At 39.0% G+C, this 16814-nt stretch overlaps 1 protein-coding gene across 7 annotated transcripts in view; it reads left to right on the forward strand.

Moving 5' to 3' along the window:
* Positions 1 to 16814, forward strand: part of MCF2L (MCF.2 cell line derived transforming sequence like) — a 145711-nt gene that overhangs the window by 78543 nt on the left and 50354 nt on the right. For all 7 annotated transcript variants that reach the window (XM_005419967.2, XM_031056171.1, XM_031056172.1 and 4 more), the window contains exons 2-3: positions 1144 to 1227; positions 10186 to 10300. In XM_005419967.2, the coding sequence (XP_005420024.1) occupies positions 1144 to 1227; positions 10186 to 10300 (199 nt within the window). The remainder of the gene's footprint in view (positions 1 to 1143; positions 1228 to 10185; positions 10301 to 16814) is intronic.

Here is a 16814-nt window from a genome sequence, read left to right on the forward strand (position 1 = left end):
GTGGCTTTTTTGCTATTCTCAAATAATTGCAGTTCTCAGAATTTTACATGTGAGAATTGCTCATAGAAGTGTCTGTCTGCTCACAATCTAGCATTTGAAAGACCTCAGTGACAGCAAGTCCTTGAGGACCAGAGCTCTACTTCAGCTTGTCCTTCACTGCAGGTGACACTTATCTTTACATCAGTTTTAGGTTTTTACTTACTTTTTCTGTGCACATTCAGAGCTCTGAGTGTCAAAACCTATCTTAATGGCATTCAATTTACATGACATTCTTTCTTTCAATGTACATTAAAACCCAAAACTTCAATGTCAGTACAATGTCAGATTAAAAGAAATGTTCATAACTAATTAAAGAAAAAGCTATGTTGTCTCTTATGTACCATGAAGCTAATATGTGGAATAATTATTTTTTAGGAATTGCAAAAGAGTAAAACTTCTTGTTTCCTTGTAAAAAATGAGATCTTAGTTTATGAATGAAGCAACTCTGTCATGCAGTCTTTGTCACAATCAGCGAAACTCAGGCTTCTGCTTGACCTCCGGAAACATGCTGTGGGAAATGCCTATGCTGAAACACTGGGACAGAAAACCAAGGGTTGGGAAAGCAGAATGTTGTCACTAAGCTGAAGTGGAAGGGCTGAGATAAAAGCTTAAGCGTTGCTTTTCAGGGTGGAGGTAGAGTGTATGTGTGTGCTTTCAAGGGGAAGATGTACTTTCAAGCCAGTTCTACCTGTCTTGTTTAATGCTGGTCTTTTGGGGTATTTGAATCTAGATGATAGGCTAGAGAAATCATAAGTTTCTTGGTTTTGTTTGACTGAGAAAATTTGAATAAAAATTGAATTTAATTCGTAAAAATCCCACTGTTTAACATTGTTCATGAGGAATATTAGTTCTACAGTGTTTTGTTCAGTGGCAGTTCTGTACTACTTCTAAATGTCAGTAAATGTAAATTCCTCTATGTGTGTGCTATTCAAAGAAAACTTGGCCCTTGGCAAACACGTGAAAGGCTCCAGAGATTTTCACGTATTTTTCAGAAGTTGGACAGTTTTCTGAGCTTTTGTGTTGTAGGGATTTTTTTTTTTTTAATGTGTGCTGTGAAATTTTGCATTAAATGACTTAGCAATGCAATTTTTTTTCTCTTCACAGATGAAATCATGCATCAGGATATCATTCCCCTCTATGCTGCAGATATTCAGGACCAATTAAAGAAACAATTCGCTTATCTGTCAGGTAAGACTGTGTTGTTCCCTCTTATACACATTGCTTAGATACATGGTTCAGCCTGCTGTCCTTTCACAGTCTCTGAAGACTTTTATATGAGAAATCAATGAGTAACTCAAAATTCAGGCTGCTAAGACTTGTTATTTAAGGATTTATTAAAAGTTTTTTTAAAAGTATAATAGAAATTTTAAAATTACAGGTAACTTTGCAGTTAACTGGAGATTGCAGCATGGATGCTTTGGTGGTTGCTGTGGTCTTGCAGTCCTCAGCTCACAGCCCCAGCTGCCACGGGCTCTGCTGTCATGTTTGATGCTGAAGCCCAAGCTGGTACGTTGGTTGTGACCAAAGTGATGGGGAAGCACCATGGTACCACATTCCCCCACAGCATCAGTGCTGGGCTCAGACACGTGCAGCATCAAATTCTGGGCAGGATTTTTGACTTGCTGTCACTGACTGCCTTGTGCAAAGGAACCTGCTTTTGGGTGTAAGACTGTCTCCAAAAGCAGCACAGCCACTTGCACACAGAGAGTCTCTGTGCCTGGGCCACCTGTGCCAGCCTGGTGATGGGGCTGTGTTTGTGCCATGCAGGGTTTTGGTGATGGGGCTGTGTGTGTTTGTGCCATGCAGTGTTTTGGTGATGGGGCTGTGTGTGTTTGTGCCATGCAGTGTTTTGGTGCTGAGCTTGGTCCATCTCCACACTGAGCCCGTGGCTGGCTGGTAATGGGCAAAGGGAGATGGTGCCTCTGCTCAGTGACCTGGCTGAGTGGAGGAAGGTGTCTGATAAGCTTCTGAGTTTGTTCTCCTGTCTTCTGCCTGTAAAAGCTCTTGCAGATGTGCAGCAGTGAACTTGCTGGAGTTATGGCCCTGTCCTGCCCTCCCTCCAATACGCAAAAAAGGAGAGCATCAGTGGCTTTGCAGCGCTGCCCTGCATCCTTCAGTAGAAAGGGAATTTACTTCTCTGCTCTACAGCTGGACTCTATGACTGTTCCCTCTCCCTCTGAATCCCATCCTGCATGGGATCCAGAGAAACAGGGGAATGAAACAATGTAATACTTTACTTGGCAAGAGCTCACTGAATCTTGTTATACTCATAATTAGCTATTAATTATGAATTATTTCTGCTTCAGAGCCTAAACTGTGGGTCTGCAGTAGTGACTGTGTTTTCTGTGGAGTGGTGGTAGCACTTGGAAAATTAGATATTTTTTATGAAGCTGGCTGTTCATGCTTCATTTGAGATTATAGTGTGTAAGCTACAGTTCTTCCCTGGAAATTTATTTTTTTGACTTTCCAAGCTCATTCTTATCCACGGGCAGAAAATGTCTCATAAGGGTGTTATGCAAGAATAAGCCTATCTATGAAACTATAAGTAGGGTTTGTATTTTGCCCCTCTGAAGTGAGGGGGAAAACTGCTGACTGTGGTAGATGAGTTGTTGAGTTCACAGATCCACAAGTGTCTCCAGCACTCCACAAATACACCTAGCAGTGGAGCTTAGTAAGAGCAGCCATTCCTCATTCTATTTATTCTATTTTCTTCTATCTATTCACACTCATGTCAATTAGAATTTTGTTTATTTGCCTCAAGGTATAGGTCACCTGCATTACTGTGACTACATCGTTGTCGTTATTATTCTCGGGAAACTTGAATGTTAGGCATTTTCATTTCACTTTGGAATTTAGGTTTTTGGGTTTTTGTTATCCTAATATTCTTCTGCAGGATGTTTGTTGATGGTTAATTCTCTGTGCTGTACCCAATACTGGTTTTACAGGTTCTGTGAATGAAGGAACAGAGCCAATGTTTTGGTACTTGATTTATGTACAATTTGTTTGTTGTTACAGTTGATCTTAAGAGGGGCTTTGCTCTAAGGCCACTTAAGACATTCCCAGTGTGTGAATGACACTTTTTGCTTATTACTGTTACCTTGAAAATAGAATCTAAGTACATGGCATAAAACTCATTAAAATGAAAGTCCATAGATTACTAATGCCTTTGGTAAAATAGCATCTTTACAGGTATTGCTGAGTGTCTTAGATACATTTCTGATTTTAGTTGTTGGCTTTTTAACAGCAATTCAATTCTCAATACTTGAGAATTGCTTTCGTTTCCCTAATAGGATATATCTAGGTCTCATGGGACACTTGCTTGAACAGGGAATGAAACCCAGTCTGCTTCTGTCCTAGAGGATGTGTCCCTTCCCGAGCTGCTTTCTGTGTTTTGGTCTCCATCGGGGTCACTTCTTACTTGTGTCCCTCCTTGTGCTGGATTGTAATGGAAATGCTGCAGGAGCATCCAAAATAGACTTGAAATGAGACAAAATTAAGTGAAAGCTTCCACTAATGCTTCAGTTTGTCAGTAAAGATATCAAAGTGCAATGAAATCAAGGTGCTCACTACTCCTGCAGCCTGGCTCTTGCTCAGCAGTCATGTTCAGCTTAAATCTAATGGTGGGGTGAGCTGTGGATGAGGCTTGTAATAATCATTCACACACAAAGTTTATAAAACCTGAAGTTAATGTTTTACCTCAGGCACAGTTGTTTACATTTTGCCTTGGAGTTTTTTCTTTCTCTGGAACAAGGTCCTTATCTGGGCTAAAATTGTTACTTTTGTTGTTGCCAGGCTATACCAAGTATGGCATCTACACAGTTCACTGTTTCACCTCTTTTACCTTTGTTTTCTTTAGTTACTATTAGTGCAACAAGTTTTTCTTCCACATTTTAAAGGGTCTTCTGCCTTTGTTTTTGCTTGTTTGTTTTTGTTTTTATCCCATGAAGGCAGTGTAAGGTCCATTTAAAAGTCTCTGGAAAATGCATTCCTCATGTATTCCTGTCTTTAATTTGTGTTTTATATTTTCTGTCAGAAGTACTTTCTCTTCCCCTGATTACTGTGTGGCTTTCATACCCACCCAGCCTTGTGTCTGTCTGCCACCAGTGTGCAGATGTGTTAAAATAAATGTAGATGGAGAAGAGCATACAGACACTTGTGTATGTTGATATGCATCTTAAATCATCCAAGCTATGTGATGTGATGTGCAAATGAGATTCTTGGCCACCAGGAGTGCTGAGCCAGTTATTTAACTCCATTTCCTTTGAATGCCTATTTATACATTGAACAACTTCAAAGTGTTTCCATTACAGGAAATACAAATATGAGTTCATGCTATTTGCATTTTTATCTATTGATTCCTAGTTGTTTTTCGTGCCATTGAAAAATTTAACATTGGTACTAGCTTTCAAAATGCTTATACCCTTGATTTATGAATAGACACATATATGCTCATACCTTTATCATTGTAAATAGTAAGTATCTCACTTTGTCTGAGTTTATTTTCTCCATGTGCTCTCCTCTGTGGGAATGACCTGACCACTCCTCACTGGTCAGACTGTTCCCATTGAAAAAGCTCTGGCTGCTGAGTCTGTAAAATTACATTTGAGAATTTCCAAGTGGATCCTGTACCACAAACATTGCTAAAAATATCAGCTTTACTTTTGTTGCTGATATAATATAGACAGTATATGTCTATATTATATGTCTATGTTGTGTATGGACAGTGGAAGAGGTATTGCTTAGCAGTCTTTGCCTTGCACAGGTGTAAGCTTAACTACTGGTTTTTTATTTACTGTGCTAAACCTGCTGTCTGTAGAGATTAAAAAAAATCAAAACAAAAATGTAGCAAAGAAATAGATAAAGGGAAAAAGTGAATCCTTGGCTAAGAGATTTCCAGTTCAAATATGTTCAGATTCAAATTTATGTATTGCAATCCAATTTTTAAGCCAGTATATTTGCTGCTGATCAGCTTGAGCAAAACGCAGCTTGTGAAGTTATGCAAGTAAAACTTCTCATTTCATGGAAAGAACATTTTAATAAATTCCCCTTGAATCTGTTTTTCTTTGCAAAGGATATGCAGTGAAGCTTTTATCCAGTCCCTCATTGAAGTCTACATGTAATTTCAAATACTGAATTCTCCAGTTAACTATATTATGCAAGCAGACTGGAGAAACTCCTTATCAGAAATGCACAAGCATAATGGCTGGACCACTATAATAAAAAAAAAATTGAAGTAAGCCCTTCTCTTAGTCACATGAGGACTTCACTTTTGACAGGACTGCAATTTTTAAGCAGTGTCTTTTGAACTAAAGTTGTAGATCTGAGCCATTCAACAAGGCTGATGCTCTTGGACCTTGTGTGTTCACATTGATCAACATAGAGGCCATATTTTTTCTTTTAGTCAGATACTATTTCACTTGCATTATAGAATCAGGCCAAAATCTTTGCTGTGTCATCTAATTATATCCAGCTACTTACTTCCTTTTTTGTGGGGGTGGTCAGAGTACTTTTGAGAAGACCTTTTTATTTATGCAAACAGGAGCAGTCCTAGTTAGGGAAACATTACAAAATAATCTCTTACTCATCCTTCCTGGAAGTAAGTCTAAGCAGTTTCTTTGCTGCTGTCAAACTTTGCTGTTCATACAAAACCCCAGACAACTAGTAAGTCTTCTACAGAGTTGTGGGGAATTACCATTTTCTCTGTGTTTGTGTGTGTGCCTGTGCACTCGTGTGTGTGGTTTTTAGCAGATGTCCAATACACAAGTTTTGTAATTTCCCCTGTCAATGCCTTTTTAAATTGAAAAGAATACTAATTATGTCTCATTTGAGATTGTTTTTGGATACCAAATTACTAACGTGCCTCTTGATTAGAAATTCTGAAGATGCTGTGCAATTTCCTTAGGTTAGCACTCTTTTATCACCCAACCTGCTTAATAAAAAAGAAAACAAATGCAGAAGACATAGCAACTGTGATGGGAAAAGTTAGATGTAGCAGAATATAAAGAATAAATGCTAAATCATGGGACTTAAGGGAAACTTTAACCATCTCACAATAGCACAGCTAGTTTCCCATGGTTATTTTTTCTACTCTTTTCATCCACAAGACCACGGTGCTCTGGGTACACACAATTTTAGCAGTTGGTGATATTGCTGGTGTTAATTGTGTTCAAAAGCAAGGAACATGAAGTGTTATTTTCTAAGCACAGTTAAGTCACTTTGCTGTGGACTGTGGAGCTAGTACAATTCAATGTTTTTAAAATGTGTGTTTCTCCAAAACATAGGGCTGTCACTGTTGTAAAAACTGACCTTAGACCAAGGCTCGTAGATCTATTTAGAAGAGCTCCACCTAGGAGGGCTTTGCTAGAATTTTCGAGGTTTATCCACTGAAAAATTACCATTTTATGAAGGCAATTTGTTTTGACACTTAATATGTTCAAGAATTTTCATGTGAATAGGCTGCCAAAGTCATGTTTAAGTCAGGTAATAACCAAGTTTTCCATTAGTGAATGTTCACAGAAATAGGGTGGAAGCAGATCTGCCTAATTGAAAGCGTTGTGATGTTTTTATTTTATTTTATTGCTGAAATAAGCTTCAGTCCTCTTTACTTCTATGGTGCTTGCATTTGTAGCCTGGAAAGTAATAATCCTCTCAGCTGTAGAAGGTTTATCACAGCTTCATGTTATAAGACAAACATCAAGGAATTCTTGGGCATTGTTTCAGGTAGTATGTCTGCAGACTGATTGCACCCACTTAAGGACTGATGTGTTCTCTTCTGCTCTTTGCAGTAAACAAAAAACAAAAGCTGGCACTCAAGTGGCATTTATTTAATATTTCATAGAGAAATGGTGCCGAATGTATTTCATCATTTTCATAGAATCAGAGAATGGATTGGGTTGGCAGGAACCTTTAAAGATCATCTAGGCTGTCCCTACCCTGCTATGGGTAAAGACATCTTTACCTAGATCCATTCAATCTGACATTTTCATAGTCAGAACAGTGCTCAGAATTTTTTAAACAAAAATAAGTGGATTTGTTATACTTTCAGAAATTTATGTTAAAAAAAAAAACAAGGCTAAGATTAGACTAAGAAAATGCTCATAATGCTCTCAGGTCCTTGATTGTCTTAAAAACATATAAAACTATTAAATTCCAGTTGTGTAGAGCATCCCTGTGTAAGATCAGAAATAGGAGAGCGGGCTTGTATGTGCCTCTGTGGACAGAACTTGTACAGCACATCAGTTAAGGGTGTTCAACAGCTGTAACTGGAATTTCAGGACTCTGAGCTAGAGGGGAATGTGAAAGAGGGGAATGTGAAAATTTTCCAGAGGTTAGGACTAAGGTAGTTAGATGTGGTCACTGTACCAACTGACCTGAATTTATTAAAATATTGCTGTTAAATTACTAATTTTTTATGGTGATTTAAATTGCAGTAACTAATTTTAAAAACTCCTCTGTATGTGTTGAATTACTTGCATGAATTGTAGCACTCACAAATTCATCTGTGTCTTTTTTCGTAATCAGGTGTATATAATTCTGAGGTGCTGGAAGATTATGATATGAATTCGTTTTAATAAGATGTCTGAATTTTTTGCCTTAAACCCGTGTTTCAAAAAGGATAAGTGAAATTGTTCAGTACTTTTCACTTGAATGCTTTCCCTCTCACTAAAACCAAAATCAACAACAATAAAACCCCTCTTAGCTTCCTAAACTTTTTATCTCCTCCCCCTAAGTTCTGTGGCTTGATTTATTTCTGAGTGGAGAGAAGAAAATCACATTTTACACAGCTAATTTTATGAACTGTGTAATGCTGCTTTTGCAGAGGTGAAGAAAAATGAGGAAGAAAATAATGATTCCGAATAAAGGAAAACAATAATTTCTTATTGCATCAGGTTCATTAAGAAATAAAGGACACTTTAAAAAGTGAACTCACTTTTTCTAATATTTAATATAAACACAATTAAGATGTAGGATTTTTACTTTATTTCCCATGCCATTTTGTAAATTTCTCTGGCAAATGGTTATTTTAAAGCAGCAACTGCTTTGGCTAGACTGACCTGTCTTCCCTTGATGGCCATGTATTTAATCACAGAATTCAGAGACCTCCAAGATCATCAAATCCAACCCATAAAGTTGCATTATAGAGAGCAGCTTCTTAAGTCAGTGATGTTAAAGCTGAAATTTACAGAATTTCTTATGTTTAGCATTTCAGGTCACTCTGCCCTCAACTCTTTTGAGCAGCAGGGTTCTGATAAGGAAAAACAGTTGAGGAGCATTTGAAGGTAAATAAATGTGTGCTCAAGTGGCCCAGCAGGGAAACGGCAAAGAAAAATCAGTGAAGAACTGATTCTAAGAGCTCAGGGCAGAGTAATCTCCCCCCAAGATAACCACAGATGACTGTACTAGAAACTGAAAATTAATAGGCAGTCACCAGGCAGGATGGCTCTATTTGCCCTTGACAATCGGTGCTGGTCTGGCAACTTCCTGAAAATCCTAGTCCAGACTTCTGCTTTTAGGACATGTCCTGCAAGTCTATTGTTGTTTCATATGTCCTATTTATAGAAATTAAGTAGAACAAAAAAAGTAACCAATGAAGATACCACAAATAATGTATGATTGTGCCTAAAAATAGTTTCTCTAGAGAGAGCAGAACACTTCATAAGCAACAGAAATAATCATTATCATGCTTTTAACAACAGAGGAAAATGCTTTAGTCGTGAGAGCTTGAACAAAAACCAGTAGAGTCAAAATTCGTCTTAACTTACATTCGTGTTGTGAATATTTGTATAGCTAAAATTAGCTCCCTTGGCTCAGTGTTGCCATGTTTGGATGTGTCATAAAGGTCATATTTGCAAACTTGTAATATTTGCATAATAGTTGCATTTTGTTGTTGTTTAAATACATCCAAAGCACGTTGTTTTTTTTCATGTATTTTGATTCCAAGAGCTTCACAGTGACAGCACTATGCCATCTGTAAAGCTGGTAAATGGAAATCAGATTCACCACAAATTAACATAAAGATACTATTTCAGCTCTTCTAATTACATGTGGTTTGGAGGGAAGTTGTGATTTCTTTTATCAAATGAATCTGAGGGCAAATATTTCTCTTCTTTTTCCTGTGAGGTTAGATGCAAAGGGACTGGAAGTAGATTATTATCTTCACAAGTCACTGTTGCTCTCATAATTGGTGCTGTTAATACAGTTTAATGCTGGTTTCTGCACAGTTACTGGATTTCAAGGCAAAAAAATATCCTTGTTATTTTATAACAGCATTTTTTGTTGTTTGTCCTCGCCTGTTGAACTGTGAATCAAAGATAACTTCCCAGCAGTGTATTCCTGCCACCCCAGAACAGTTAACTTCATGCAGTTGCTAGGGCTCATCAAGCCCCTTGTCCTATCTGTCTTTATGAATATATACTTGCTAAAGACATGAAACACTAATAATGCCTTTAAAAAGAAATTATTACATTTTGCATGTAAGAATGCGTGTGAAGTGCATGAAGAAGCGTTGTGTCTGTGAACTGTATCCAGTGGTGCAAATGCCAGGAGAGTCACATGTAATGGTATCCAGCTCCTCAGCAGCTCTGCTGCAGTGTAGGTGTTCAGCTCTGCTTCACCTTCTGTACAACATCTGGGAATGGGAAATCTCATTTGAAACACCTACAGCCATTTCTTTTAATGTTCTGCCCCTTCTGTTTCACCAGCCTAAAAACAAAGCAGCCAACTGAGCAGGGTAGGGGGTGTTGCATGAATGAGTTCCAGCTGGTGAGAGGGTTCAGTTCAAAATGGAGCTTCACCTACTTAGTTCTGAATTAACTTTTTTGTTTCTAAGTTGGTGGCTTTCTTTCTCTGAATTGCTTCTACTTAGATGCAGTTGATGTTTATCAGAAGATGCACTGCCATCTGGTGTCAGAACTGCTCACATTTGTCCAGGAAAAATCTCATTTCGTGAATGGGTTGTAACAATTCCTGTCTATAAAACTTCCTAAGCACTGAAGAAGGGACAGACTGTTCAAAATAAACTGTCCACACATGAGCCCTGAAAAAAAAAAAGAGAGAGAGAGAGAAAATGCAGTTGTTTTATTACTGGGAAATTTCAGTCTAAGTAAAGAGACTTTCATGTAAACACATTTGCTGCTTCTTTTGCAGGTGGAAGAGGTGGAGATGGCTGCCCTGTTATCACCTTTCCAGACTATCCAGCTTTCAGTGAGATTCCTGAAAAAGAATTTCAGAATGTTCTGACCTACCTGACAAGCATTCCAAGGTGAGCACCTGTCTAGAAGAAAATAAGTTTTCATCTGCTAAGGGACTTTCCACATTTGATCCCTTACATGTGGTGTAAAAATCAAGCATGGTATTCAATTAAAGAAAAGGAAAATTAGGCTCATGGTGCAGTGTCAGTAAGTGTTGATTAGTGACATCTGTCTAAGGTAGTTGTTAGATAAATTACGTGCTACTATTTATATTTCATCAGAAAATTACTTCCTGATATGTATGGATATAGGTCCCATGATGGACATTGTCCTCCTATGTCACTGTATTTAGAATGCAATATTCAGAGTTTTAATTGAGCACATGTGTAATTTTGGCAGAGCATGCTAATTCCTGGGTGTTGCTCAAGATTATTACTCAGGGAGGGAACACTGTATCTGCATACAGAGGTTTGTCCTCACCACTTGAGCTGCTCCCTGGCTGAGCTGAGTGCATCATGTCTGCAGACTTCCAGAGCTTTGCCTGATGGTGCAAAGCAGGCCCAAGGATTAATTCTGGCTCTATTAGAGGGCAAATAGTGCTACCAATGAGTTCTCCAATAAATACAGTGATTTTTGTTGATAATTTTTAATGCATGAAATAGTGGGCTGAAAATTCTGATGGAGGTGAGTAAGGCAAGTAGCAGAATAAAGTAAACACCCTAGTCTTCAAGAGAGGAAATTTTGGGCTTATTCAGGGAACTGGTAGGTGGGATACAAAGGAAGGCATCTCTGAAGAGTAGATCTGCTGTGGAAGGCTGCCAAGTTTTGAAGGACAGCATTCTCCAAGTACAAGAAAGGCACATCCTGGAACATGAATGGGCGTAACAGGAGGCTGACCCCACTGTCTGAAAGTGAACTTGTGCCTGAGCTGAGATACAAAGGCAGCGTACAGGAGGTGAAAGCAGGGACAGGCTACAAAGGAAGAATGTAGATACATTGTCCACATATGTCAGGATGGCGTCAGAAAAGTCAAAGCACACCTGGAGCTGAGGGACAAGAAGAAAGGGACATCACGGACCACTCAAAAAACTTCCGGTGCTTTAGCAGTACAGGAATAAACAAGGAAAATGTGGACCTGTGCTGAATGGACCGGGCAAATTAGCAGCAGTCAATAAAGATGAGGCTGAAACACTTGAATTCTTCCATGCAGTCTTCTCTGACAGTGTCTCTCAGGCCTCTGTGGTACAGAAAGAGAGTTCAAGGAGGAGAATGACAAGCAATGGCTAAGGACAAAATCAAGCATCTCTTGAGAAATCTTGACCCAAATCTAGAGTTTGGGATAAGATGAGCTGCTTTGAGAGTGGTGAAGATGCTGACCAGTGTCATAATAAGGTTGCTTTGTATAATCCTTAAAAGGTTTGGAGATTAGAAATAACCTCACTTTGATCTGTGAGAAAATTATGGAGTGAGTCCTCTTAGTGCTTGACCAGCCTATTTCTGTCAAGACAATACTGGATGCATCAATGAAGCAAAGCTGTTCATGTTTTTTGTCTCTCCCTAAGCAAGACTTCCAGCTCAGTCTCCCCCAGCACTCTCCTATTCACCTTGAGTTGTTACATTTTGGCAGGTGGGCTCCTGAGTGGGTAAGAAAGTGCTTGGATTATTTGGCTCAAAGAGAGGTGTTTATTGGCTGATGTTTTATCTGGAGACAGATTTCCTTAGGGAACTGTATGTATCCATGCTGTCTGATATCCTTGGCAAGGATCTGGAGTATGGAAGATGGAGCACGCCCTCATCAAGTTGTACTTGATGTAACCAGCCCCTCCTGGTTGTACTTCTTAATCCCTAGTTTGTCAGGGGATGAAACTCTGAAGCTCACAGCCAGCTTTTGTGTGTCCTTTGTTTATCCTGCTGGTGGTTAAACTGCATGGTGCTAAGCATCCCTTGATCGTATCTTGGTTACAGTTTCTGCAAATAATTATATTCTGAATTCACATCTGCTTCTCCTTTTGGAAGTCCTTGGTGGTGCACTTCATGGTGGCCCACTGAACTTCTGCACAGAGTGGGGTTCATGTGGGAAATTCTGATCAGAACAAACAGCATCTGGTACGGTGGGGGAGCACTGAGTGCATCCCAGCACACCACTTTGATAGGAGATTTTCTGAAGGTTTGTCTGTCAGTTGCTCCTACCTGACAACAATTACTCTGGGAGTATTGAGCCAGAAGTGGTCACTCTTTAAGTCTGGCTGTTCTTCTAGGATTTTCTTGTTTCTTTAATTTGTAAGTATTTAGAAAGAGAGGATTGTTCTTCATAGACAAAGGAGATAGCCCAGCTGTCTAGATGTTAAGAGTAAGGTATTCACTATTGAGAATATAGCAGTTCTCTAGGCTTAAAGTGGTAACAGTTCCATTTCAAATCTTATAAAAATAATGCTGTTAAGATACTGATAAATGTGCCTCCTTTTTGTGCCTGAGAATCAATAAAATCTCGAAGGACTTATGATATTCCTGACTGATATCTTCACTACCAGTGTCAGAAGCTTATAGTGTAAAATTTGTTTGTTTGTGAGGCCTTGTGCAGGTTTATGGGAATAAAAAGCTACAGAAATGACACTAGCCAGATGCCAGCATACATCCCCTTGTGAAAGATATTTTGCTATTGATACGTTACATATATTGATACATGTATAACCCTAAGAGGGGCAGGGCTGCGGTTCTTCTTGAATTGGGATATTTCTAGTGCTCTTAAAGGTGGTGTAAGGTAGGATTTTTCCTGCTATCTTAGTGTTGAGATACTGTTTTAGGTGCTTTGGAAGTGGCTTTTAAAGGAAGTGGAGGCATTTAGCTTTTAGTTTGTCAGTTGGTTAAAGAGGTGTAAGGAGTACAGATTTACAGAAAGGATGGAAATGCAGCCCACAGCTCTGAAGCATGGACTGCTCTCCCAGGTTATTGTCATTTAGTTTATCAGTGGGGTAACTGTCTTTTGGCTGGTCTGACAGACTAAGGGCAAATGGACTTTTCCAAGAGCACAGGCTGCAGAGCACAGACACATCTGGAGCCACCCCAATTCCTCAGAAAACTACTTGTTCTACTTGGCCCTGTGCAAGATCACAGCAAGAGGTTGGCAGCAGAAACTCAAGCATTGTCCAACTGCCTGGAGTGACATGTTAAGGGAAACGATATTTCATAGGGATGACAGTAAGGAGCTACTAAGAGCCTCAAAAGAAGATCTTTCTGTCCTCTGCAGTGGAGTTCACCCAATAGTATATTTACTGATATAAATCTTAGCAGTGACTTCAGGTTTTCAAGATCTCTTCCCAAGTGAAAGAAGGCTAGCTTAGGAGTTTGTTGAAAGAGGAAAAACTGAAACCTCTCAACCTACCTTTTTTTCCTTCTAATTTTATAGATAAACATGAACTTGTCACCGCTTACTGTGTCCTTGTTCTGTATTATCTAAACACTGGGTTTTGCAAGTTTTTTCTGTGTGAACTTTCTCTCAACTTTTTCACAGTAAACTTCAATCATGAAAAAATATCTCGTGGGGTTGCATTTAGGAATAGAACTATTAAAAGTTGCATGCTATCAGTTTAGATGATCATGGAATGGAATAGTGTAAATAGTAGAGCTGTTAGCATGTGCTTAGATGTGTAAATGCCTGATATATGAGGATGTTAAGAAAGGACACAGTGGAAAGGGAATACCTCATCTCAGTTTAAAGATACTCAGTTAACCTTGCTGCAACTGTATAACATTAAGCAGAAAGCTGAACCATATTCTTCAGGCGGGTGTTGTTAATGTTGCAAGGTAAATTCGTGTTCTGTAGATGGCTGGATAAAATATGATGTCTAACAAGGTTTCTAGTAATCTCAAAACATTCAGTACAGGTTGTTGACATAATGTGTGACAACAGTCATGTACCATGTGTGCTGAAAGATCGTTGCTTTGTCAGGCAAAACAATGGATTAAGGATGACTACAATAGAGAGCAGAAGATTGCAGCTAATGCTTTTATAACTTCTGTTTTGATATTGAAAGATATGTTGTAAGGTATCTGTGTAATGCTTCTGAAGCAGGCTTTTCCTTTTAGCAAATAACTTTTATTATTATTATTGAAATATAAGATAAAGTTTTATTATAAAGGTGAAATTTGTCTTAGAAAGGTGCATAGGCAACTCAGGTAGGAGAATCCTTGGCAGTACATAAGGCAGTACTTTCTAGGAAGAGTAGTTTAACTGAAATTGGTACAAATAGTTAACATGTACATATTGATCCACATGAATTAATAGTTCTTATCAATGGAGTTGTAGAATACAGTAATATTTCTACATAAAGTGTCTGTAAGAGGTGACAACTTTAAATTCGACTGTATTTCAGTAGAGGTCAGCCATGTCTTGCATCCTTTTGGGCTATTTTGAGATTTTATAATGTCCATGTAGTTGGTCTGATTCTCTTTCTGCAAAGAATGTCTCCTATTACTTCACTCTGTGAGTCCTTTGGGGATGACTGCTGAGCTCAGTAGGAGAAAAAGGCCCTGCAGATGAAGGTTGTCTTCTCTCTTAGCTGAGTAAAAGCCCAATTGTGACGGTGGTCACAAGGGTTCTTGATTGAGGGAAGAGACGAGAATGTTGACTCCATGATTAGAAGGCTTGATTTATTATTCTATGATATATACATATACTATAATTATACTAAAAGAAAAAGAAAAGGAGAGATTTCTAGAAGCTGCTAAGCTAAGAAAAGAAAAGCAAAGAATGGTAACAAGGCAGCTCTCTCAGACTCTGTCTGAGAGAGTTCCATCCCGGATTGGTTATCAACCACAAACATCCAAGCTGGGCCAATCCAGACAGACCTGTTGCATTCCACGGCAGCAGATAACCTATTGTTTACATCTATCTCTGAAGCCACAGCTTCTAAGAAGAAAAAACCCTAAAGAAAGGATTTTTCACAAAGAGATGTCTACGACACCCAATTACCTCCAAACACAATCATTCTTACTGCATAGTGGGATAAGCAGCTGTGCAATGTTCCTTTTACGTCCCACATCTACTGAGGCTGAAGGAAGAATGTTGCATTTCAGGGCATTCAGTGACAACAATGTTCTCTGTTTTGCAAGTTTATTTCTTTTCATTTTTCTATTGATCCTGGTAAATTGACTTCTAAGATTTGCAGTGCACCTTGAAGGCAGGTGTTATTAATATTTAATTTCTCCTCAGCACAGCTGTTTCTTGAAATGCATTTTATTAGCTTAAGTGTGTACACATTGTTGGAATATGAATTTACCAAACATGGGTAGTGGCATAAGAATTTTCTCCAAAAGAAATTAATAGATAATTGCAGTGGTTAAAAAAAACTTAACATTCTTCAACATATGGTTTTGCTTTTGGTTAATTAGCAGTTTCTACTGCAATTAGAAAACAATATGCTGTTTATGAGAACAAAAGAGTATAGTTTTAATGCTTTTCTTTCCTGCTCATATAAACTCATGTTTGAACAAAGAAAGCAAGCTAAAATTCTTGTGGTCACAAGAGACTGGAACACTAATATTTTAAAAGTGTAAAGCTGAGTCTTAAATCCCTTTCAGGAGAAAAGTTGTGTAGATTAGAAAATTCAGAATGGTTTTTCTGATGGCCTGTTTTCAGTCCCATACTGCTGATTAAGTATGCTACATGGGCCTTTTTTCCTTGTATTCTGACAGAGCCTTGTACAGTTTCTCATTGTAATGCTATCCTGTCCTACTGCATGATCTTGAGCATAACTCAGGTTAACTTGGCATGTTCAGCAGTTTCCTGTTTTGAAAGGTGTCCCTCAGTTTCCTGGCTGGGAGAGTGTTCCCTTTGTTGAGATTCCTGAAGGTTTACAAATGCTTGAACACCATGTAGCCTTCTAAAAAATCCTGTTGTTTTTGGTACTCTGTGGTGTAGGAAACTAGGGAGCCATCCTGTCCAAGTAATGGAACAGAACGAGATGACCTCCAAAGCATTAATGTCCAACAGTTCCAAAGCTCAGTAGTTAGGTATTGCTAAGGGTTTGCTTGTTTACCAGCTTCCCATTGTTTGGGATTACCCTGGAAACAGAAAGAGAAATGTGTGTGCTAAGCCTTTCAGTGGGCTCAGATCTGTGTGGGCACAGCAAAGTGTGATGAGGTGGGGTTAGGCAGGGACCAGAAGGACAGGCAGCTGCATGGCATGGGTGTTGCTGGAGCTAGCAAAGCTCGGTGTCAGGGACACAGGGGAGCTCAGGGCTCACACTGTGCTTTGAAGCAGAGGCAGCAGCATTGGGGTAATGCTGTGTTTTGAGCCTGTAAGTCTGTCAGTGTCCAGCAGACCTTGTGAAGAGCCAGTGTCAGAGGGTAACTGCCTGTGTTTGCTCATTTATCTGCAAACTGAATGGGCAGTCCACCACTAGCTAACAGTTAAGCAATTTTGTTTTATGGAGTGCCAGGGATGAACATCATCCCATAATGGGAAAGAAGTGCCAAAAACCGGCTGCTCTGACAGTTCATACTGACGCGCTGAGCAACAGCTTTGCAGCTTCAGAGTTTATTTCTGTCAGCTGTGCTTAATTTCCCTGCTCTCCTCTTTGTTGG

The sequence above is a fragment of the Geospiza fortis genome, unplaced genomic scaffold (genome assembly GCF_000277835.1).
Source record: "Geospiza fortis unplaced genomic scaffold, GeoFor_1.0 scaffold192, whole genome shotgun sequence".
NCBI classification, from domain to species: domain Eukaryota; kingdom Metazoa; phylum Chordata; class Aves; order Passeriformes; family Thraupidae; genus Geospiza; species Geospiza fortis.